Here is an 8,610-nt window from a genome sequence, read left to right on the forward strand (position 1 = left end):
AACCGGGACTCCACACGTACGCTGGGCTGTCACAGACAAAGGTTCCTCCAGCTGACTTCTCTTGAACAGTTGCATGCGACCACTCACGTGCATTCCTGGTGTTGCTACGCCAGGGGAGGTTTAGATTGGACATTAGGAAAAATTTCTTCACCGAAAGGGTTGTCAAGCGTTGGGAGAGGCTGCCCAGGGAAGCAGTGGAATCGCCATCCCTGGAGGTATTTAAAAGACAGGTAGACGTGGTGCTGAGGGACGTGGTTTAGTGGTGGTTTTGGCAGTGTTAGGTTGATGGTTGGACTCGATGATCTGAAAGATCCCTTTCAACCCAGACAATTCTATGATTCTACAACTGCAAGGCACCAAGGAGCAGTCTGCCCTGCAACTGTGTCACCCAGGAATACCCAGATGGACCTCGCTGCAGTGCAAGAGCCGGTCGCGGTCTTTCCCATTTCCGCTGCGTTTGAGTACGTCCAGTTTGCCTAGCCTCAACTTGATTCACTTGGTCTGAAGATACGGCCACGCTACGCCATCCAACAGCTACCTCATAGGAAAGTTCATGCTTAAAAAACGCCCCCCAAAACCAAAAAGGATGTCTTGTAGGAGGGATCCTTACCTGAGGTGGCCAGTGTGACAGCAGCTAAACCTGACGGCATGGTCAAAGCACCACTGGCTGTTGCCTCCAAGCTGGTAACACGAGGGCACAACTGACATCAAAAATGCACTCCGTGCATGACTTCTCTACATATAGGACTAGTAACATGCAATAATTAAGTATTACTTTACATATTTTAGCTTAATAATGATGACAGTAAAAAAAAAGAAAAAAAATTAAGGTTTTTATTATTATAGAAAGCACAGTATTGTAATATTCAAAGAGTGATTATACAGAAATAAACGGCAAATAAGTTTGGCAGAAAGTCTTACATTGGATTGATGTACTACACCAACTGCACAAGTCAATTCATAGCCGACAAGAGCTACTTCAGCAGCCCACTGCCCCCTCTTTCACATGGTTTAAAACCAAAACCCCAGGCATTCCTACATGCATTCTGAGCAGCGTAATTACAAGTTACCTGAGTTTATTTCTTCGCTTTATTCTACGCTGTCAGAAAATCAGGACCTGGATTACACAGCAATTACGAACACAAAACATATATCAAAAGCAGAGGCAAAAATACTTGTATTATAGAGCATTTAATTTGTTTTCCCCTTCCTATCACCAGGCTCATAAGGAAATGAGACAGATGAAAATTCTTCTAAGAAAAAAAGTTACCTCCTCCCAACAATCTGGTATGAACACACAGGTTGAAAATTCAAGATTAGCACCCTATAAGTATTAACAGTGGCAGACAGACATTATCATGGGTAGCATTACGCCTTATTTTCTCTCCTCCCTTATCTGATGCTGGATTTCAAAACCAGCATCAGAAAACCGACCACATACTGCTTCAAGTTGGCATGACCCAGGAAAACAAACATAACCCGACAAATGGGAAACAGCACACGGCTCCGGGTGTTACCCAAAGGTCATATTTGTGCTGATGCAGTGAAAATGAGTTTGAGTTACGCCAGATTCTCCTGTGGGAGGGTATCTGCACGGGGTAATAGAATCATAGGATAGTTTGGGTTGGAAGGGACCTTCAGACAATCCAGTTCCACCCCCCTGCCCTGGGCAAGGACACCTCCCGCTAGACCAGGCTGCTCAAAGCCCCGTCCAGCCTGGGTTCTGGTTACTTCTGCTAGCACCAGTCATCCACGAGGGCTCCCAACTGGCAGCAGAGCTAAGCGTGCACAGGGGACCCTCGGCGGTCACTGGGAGTCCCTACGGACGCCTGGTTTTGGTCTACTTCTGCAGACAGAGATCATCCCCACACCTCCACCCGCGACCTGGCTCAGTTTAAAGCGGAGCTTGAACTACTCTACCAGGGCAAGAAAGTCTCACAGCACCGATATCAAAGCTTTTCTGCAGCCTCTCCCCCCTGACCCAGCTGCCCAGAGGAGGGCTGGTTATTGCCCAGACACAGGGACGGTGGCCACGACAAAGCACGCCATCACGCTGTTCACACCATACAGCAGCCGCAACCTCCGTAAGCGCTTCTCTGTGGCACAAATTGGACAAGCATACGTTTTTCCTTTCAGAAATATCCTCCCCTTCACTGAAAAGGATCAAACGCAGTACAGAAAAGCTTAGCTAAACCAAATGTCATGCAGCCATTTAATTTTCACCTTTGTTAAATAATGTAATTGTCCCGGAAACGGTTCTGCAGCAATCCTGACAGCACACAAGCTGTCCTCCAAAGAGAAGTGAAGCACAGTGGGTATGCCAGGGCAGCATGCAGCGGCAGTAAATAACCCTGAGCTTGCTTTGTTCCTTCATAAAATAAATGATTAATAGCTCAGTATAGTCACTCTGCTATTCAAGGCTTGCTGAAAACTTTTGATCAGTTTGATTCATTAACCTTTAAAATTGCCTGTAGAAGAGGCTTAAAATCTGAAGGAGAAGCATCATTTAAAAAATGAATACTTCAATTTTATCCAGTAATCTTAATTTTTGACAAACTGAGCTAAGCATTGAGACGCTCTGCTCCTCTTTAGAGGCACTCAGCATCTCACGGTCAGGTGTCAAGGAAGAAATACCAAGGGAAAATAAAGTTGATGTAGACAAACAAAGCCACATTCATCTTAAAATTCAAAACCGGTAAGGGCTGGGGAGAGAAAACGGCACTTCTTTGTGATTCTTAAGCATTTGGCCGATTCGCAGGTGGCTTCCCAACTGTCTCTTTATTTCTTTTGGTTTTAATGCTAATAAAAAAGGAACACAAACAGGGGACTCAATTCCCCACACAATGCACTGGGGGAGGGCAGGGAGTGTAACTTATGTATCCGAAAAGTCTGACTCAGACAAATTACTTCTAGTTCACTTCCTTACTACACGCCCGCATTGTTCCGACACCTCGGTGGCATAAGGGGTTCATCCCCAGCTATCTGGTCACAGAAACAGCACTGCGGACTAATGCCATTAAAGAACCGTTCCAATTACTTCCCTGGGGAAAGAAGTGACTTGCAGCTTAACGTCCTGCCCCGACGCAGCAGGAAAACCAACCGTCCGCAAACGCCCAGCTAATGGCTGCTGCTAGAAGGGATCCTGCTCCCGGGATGAGCTGCCTCTTCCAGGGAGGGCAGCTGGTTCCTGGATCAGAAGTACAGATGGTTGGAGGCTCAGGCACGATTCCCTTTGAAAGTGAGGTCGGTGATGGATTCCCAAGAGAAAAAGGACGTTTGGAACCAGTCGCTGCTGCCAGGTTGATATTAGAAACTTGCTATTGGCTTACTTTTGCCATCTATAGAGGACAGAGATACTATGGGAACGTAAAAAGGACAGGACGGGTCACTCGTCCAGCACATGGCCAGAGAAGTGCTTCACAAACAGCCACGCGGTTGCAGTAGCAGAACTACCAGCAGAAGAAAATTATTTCACCTCTAAGGGAATCACAAGCCTTTCTGGGAGAAAGGAATGCCAGCTATAAATTAAAAAGGTTAAAAACTTCTTATAGACACTTGGCTCACATAACCAGCCTGCGCTATCTTTTGCTACAATAATTATACACAGTCAAGGATTTGTAGAGTCTAATAGTTTTAGGGAGAAATTCTCAAGCCGTCAGATTGTGGAAGAGTTTTCTGAAATCCCATCAAAGCCTGTAGGAATTCAGCAATATCAGCAGAATACTAAAATTTTTAATTGGAACAATATTGAGGCTTCCAAAATAGAGTGCGACACTCGCGCTGCTTCAGATACCCACTAGTGGTGCAAATAAAGATACAATATTTATAAAGAAATCAGACCTCACTCCTAGCTTCAGTATTTTTTCTATATTTGAATCTTCAAGCTTATCTAAACCAAACAAAATATTTACCTACAAAGAAAGAAAACCAGTTCCTAGCTTCTATAGTTTTCCTGGGGTCTACCTGATTAAATACTGATCAGTATGCAAACTCAAGTATTCTGTACAGACCATAATAGCAGGTGAAGTTAAAAGCTAAGGATACCATAGCCAGTTATTATGGCAAAGCAATGTCTTGTCTTTTGGGCACCAAAGATAAGTACGTCGTGGATTTGCACAGGATGAGCACAAGGAAGCTGCTGTCTCTATGCTGTAAGATCTGACAGTGAACGCAGGTAGACTCGGCGCTAGATTCACTTCAAGAGCCAGAGGACTCTATTCCTACTCGACCTGAGCCACTCGGGATGCGATTCAATCCCAAACATTGCAGCAGCAGGCAGACTATGGGGGGGAGAACGTTTCACTCTCCCTCTTGCTGACAGAGAGAGTGGAGAAATAAAGAGCAAAGCAGCACTCAGAATATGTGCAATCATAATGAAAGAGCTTAGGAGGACAAAGAAAAATTACTGATGAAGAAATTGAGAATTTTTTTCTACTCCGAAGCTACTCAACTTAAATGTACTGTTTCAGTCATACCATTGAACACGACAAATTGCTCGAGCCTGGAGTAAAAAGACTGCAAAGGACGATGTAGAACAGCATCAGCGGGATTATAAAACGACGTGGTCAGGTCAGGATGGAAAAGCAGATGGGTACAGGGAAAGTGAACAAACCAGTCCCGACTGAGCCAAAAGGGAACGGTTAGTACAGAAAACTGGATGACTCCCTTGCAAATATCACCATGTTAAACCAGTGTGTCAGGAATCATTTTAATATACGTCATTAAGTGAATGGTGTAGTGGCAGTGTAAGTGCTTTGCGCTACGAAGAGCTTGATTTTATTAATTTTAAACCAGCTTTTCTTCTTTCTCAGTTATCTAGTCAATCTTCTGGTAAAGCCCAGTGTGTGCTGCACTATTCCTGGGGCTCAGTAGTGTATTTTGAAGAGCAAGATTCACTCGTGTATTCAACCGTGGCCTCAACCCGGCTCAGCAACAAGCCTGCACAAACTACAGGTACGTTCAAGTTTGATTACAGCTAACATATGCCACTGCTGCGGAGGGTAGATTCTGGGCCTAAGAGAAACCCATGTGCTTATCTTCCACCAAAATAAAAGTGCTTGTTAAAAGTGTTGCTTGCTTCTACGTATAAAGGACCCAGTGTGATATCTGAGGGCGTGCAATGCGCCTCAGCATGTCTTCAAAGGAGTCTAAGTTGCATAACTGTTTTTGGTATTTAGTTCAAGCAGTTTTTAAAAACTTTACAAATAAGTTTAAAGTAATTACAGGGTATTAATTAGCACACTCTGCAGAGGGACAGATTCAGCCCAAGTGCATGAAAGAAAACAAGCAAAAACAGCCCCTCCAAGCCTGATTTAACAGACTGGTACCAGACAATCTTAACAGTTTTATTCTCAAACATCTTATTGTCTCCCTGAGGGAACACTACAGAGAAACACTCTTAGGGAGCACACAATTGGCCTTGTAATAGCTTAAACAAGATTTTCAGTCGTCCACAGAAATCAAGAAATTATGTTCCGGCCTTCAGACCTGAGCAGGTTCCCCCACTCCCGTCACACCAGGGTGAGCACAGCCACACAGAAAAACGTCTTGAGGGCATTCAGACAATCCCTAGAACACTTTTGCATTATCTGACACGATCACGTGATCATGATTAGACCACTTACTCTCAGGCTGTCATTTGATATTTAGCTTCTTTAAAAAATAAAACCACATACTTGTAGGGAAAACAAGGCCTCTTTTAAAAAAATGACTTCTTTTAATTCAAGATTCCCAAGGCATTTTACTCTCACTGAGGACTGCAACAAGTTTCTGTGGGGTATTTACTCACTCTAAACAGAGCAGAGAGAAGACTAATCAGAACATTTTGGCCAGAACACAAAAAGCACCTATGCCTGATAGATGTTAATTTAAAAAAAAATCACCAGTCAAGAGCAACAGAATAACCTTTTCCCTTAGCTGCTGGCAGGTACCGTCCCATTCAAAGGTATTTGACAATGAACCACCTACTTGTTGTCTGTCCTTTTGTTATAAATGAGAAAGTCTGAAATGTCATGCCATACGTTACTATCATCGTACAGGTAGGTCATGGAGGACTGCAGAGAAGGCTGCAGAGTTTGCCGGTGGTACTCAAAGAGCCAGAGAACTGTCCCCCATATCAGAGCAGCGACAAGCGGGAAGGGATCCTGCTTTGGCTGTGGGATATAGCCCTTTTCCACTGCCAGCCGAGACAAGCCGAACAGGATGCGAGACAGCAGGTACATAATGATCTGTGTGAAGAAAAAACCCAAAGAACATGAGGAAAATAGCCTGACCAGATACACTAGCCAAGTTAAGTGATTTAGAAGTGATAAGCCAGGCAAGAGGGGTGGAAACAATTTACCCAGCTTAACAGCAAAGAGGCTGTAGCTTCACATATCACATAGTCTTTATAACTGGAGATGTCTGTGTCTTCCCTATACCCTCAAAATCCTACTTCTCCGCTGGTGCTTTAATTTAGTAATCAAGTTAGACTTGATGCAACGCATCTTTGCGGTTGCACAACTTTTGTTTTTGCTCAGCTAATGCTACCCCAGATGCTGCTGGTGATAGAATAGTAACAGGGCAGCTCTTCTAAGCTGCCATGCAGATACAAACTCGATAGTCTGGACGCATCCTAAAACCAGACTGACGGTATGCTCTTGGAGGGTATTGCATAAGTAAAAAGCTTTTGATTAATCCGCATCTGTGTGTTTTACTGACTGATTAATCTGTGACTGTGTGTTAACAACCAGCTTTAAATTAAACATCCCCTGAGCAGCTTTTGTCAGTTTAACCAGTTTAGTTAAGCGTAGCTCAGTAACCGATTGCGCTCTACGCTCACAACATTCAAGCTGAAGGGTTTAACCCTGCGAGTGGGCAGACTAGGGGCACCCACAGTCAGTCACCACAGCTCTGATGGCAGGGGGCGTAACCCAGCAACTTTGAATTGCGTGACTGCCTGCCTGCCTTCCTAGCACGCAAGTGCAGCTCTGGGGGGAAACTTGGGCTTTTAGCCCTCAAACTGCACACACCATTCACGGAGGCCCACAACCACCTCTAGGATTTGAGCACAGGGCAGCCAAAACCAGAACTTGTGCAAAGAGAAATATAATAAAAGAATAACGCTACACAGTAAGAACCACCAGAAACATGCCAGGCTATACCAATCACTTCCCGGCATGTATCATCTATCGGTTGGTGTTTGGTTTTTTTTTTGTCAAGGAAACTTTCAACAAATGCATTTACCTGGCTGTTGATGGGGTTGTTCTCACCAAACACTAGCCAACCTCCAATGCAGGCTGCAAAGAAAGAATGAAATGGAATTTTTTTCCCCTGTAGCCAGGACTGCAACGCCATCAGCCCCTTGTAGGTGAACACAAAATAGGCCAAGTTCCGGGAATGAGTATACGTAGCCTGAGCAATCGATTTCAATTTCTCTCTTAAACTGAAGAAAGGAAACAGACAATTAGGAGAGCAAAAAGGCAGTACCACTGCAGTCACTCAGCCTGGACACAACGCCCCTCTGGCCTGCCCATCCAGACTGACAGCTCAGGCATCCCACAGAACATCTGTTTTGTGAAAGAGGACATATCCCTTTACATGTAGCTCACTCAGTGGAGTATAGCTCTACTTAGACTGCAGACTGTGCTTCCATCTAATTCTATGATCAGTCAAGCAGTCTTTTTTTTTTTTTTAATTTTTTTGCCTAAGTGCAAACCTCTGGCATAAGCAGGGAAAGACACAACGTGCCCTGCTACAGCTTGGCTTCCCTTATTTGAACAGAAAGCAGAACGCTGCTGTTTGCATCTGCTAATTTCTCCTCTGCCCACTGGTTTTCATCAACCCTTGCACAAGTGGTTGACCCCCAACAATATCTATGTTTATATATGCGTGTGCACACGCGTTGTCCTACGTAGGTAACAGAACAACGGGCTATGACCATAGCTCATGTATCTTTCTGGTTTTTAAGCCTTCTGAAAGATTGAATGCTTGAGTGAAAGCATTCTAAGCAGTAACACAGAAATACAGAACTAGAGTTCATACCTTCCACTCTTGAACAAGAAAGTCATCACCAGGGCATGTGGGGCACGAATTTTTGCTCCATAACTGCAAAAGTGAATAGGTATTTCAGACTTTTTGTGATACGCTATCAAATGATTCTACTTATATTCTACTGACAGCCAAAAGCTGCTGCTTAGTAAGTCAGCACACCAAACCAGCAGCAGCCCAGGCCACAGGCTTCAGAGAACGCACACCCCAATGAGACACGCCCAAAGGGGACCCCAAAACCGGTTAAACCCTCTCTTACCCGTGAGTGCGACAGACACGGCTCTCCCAAACCTCTACCACAACACCCCCAGGCATCCTGCGGCCCTCGGGATGACTAGGCCCCGGAGGAACCGGGACACCCCCCCGTCCACCACCGGGCCCGGCTCCCCCTCCGGCCCCCCGCCGCACTCACACGGCCCCGTTGCGGAAGCCCTTGAGGACGGCGAGCGCGGCGCGGTATCGGCGCTGCTGGAGGATGGCGTTGGCGGCGCGGAGCAGAGCGCGGACCGCATCCCCGCCGCCACCAGCCATGGCGCACCGCGACCGGCCCCGGCCGCCGACACGGCGCTCGCTTCCGGGGGC

The 8,610-nt window shown here is 45.6% G+C and overlaps 1 protein-coding gene across 1 annotated transcript; it reads right to left on the bottom strand.

Annotated features, from left to right (window-relative positions):
• Positions 1 to 816: 816 nt before the first annotated feature.
• PXMP4 (peroxisomal membrane protein 4) lies at positions 817 to 8,609 on the bottom strand. Its single transcript, XM_054218093.1, has 4 exons — positions 8,441 to 8,609; positions 8,023 to 8,085; positions 7,225 to 7,423; positions 817 to 6,227 (listed from the first exon to the last, which is right to left on the bottom strand). The coding sequence occupies exons 1-4, from the start codon at positions 8,557 to 8,559 to the stop codon at positions 5,964 to 5,966; spliced, it is 645 nt and encodes a 214-aa protein (XP_054074068.1). The 5' UTR covers positions 8,560 to 8,609; the 3' UTR covers positions 817 to 5,963.
• Between the last annotated feature and the right edge of the window lies 1 nt (position 8,610).

The sequence above is a fragment of the Rissa tridactyla genome, chromosome 12 (assembly GCF_028500815.1).
Source record: "Rissa tridactyla isolate bRisTri1 chromosome 12, bRisTri1.patW.cur.20221130, whole genome shotgun sequence".
Taxonomy (NCBI): Eukaryota; Metazoa; Chordata; class Aves; order Charadriiformes; family Laridae; genus Rissa; species Rissa tridactyla.

Bases quoted from the DNA above. Each gene is read 5' to 3' on its own strand.
- PXMP4 (XM_054218093.1), bottom strand. From the start codon at position 8,559: ATGGCTGGTGGCGGCGGGGATGCGGTCCGCGCTCTGCTCCGCGCCGCC. The intron at 8,086-8,440 runs GTGAGTGCGGCG...TCACTTTTGCAG, and splicing joins GGCTTCCGCAACGGGGCCGT to TTATGGAGCAAAAATTCGTG. The intron at 6,228-7,224 runs GTAAATGCATTT...TTCTTCACACAG, and splicing joins ACAACCCCATCAACAGCCAG to ATCATTATGTACCTGCTGTC.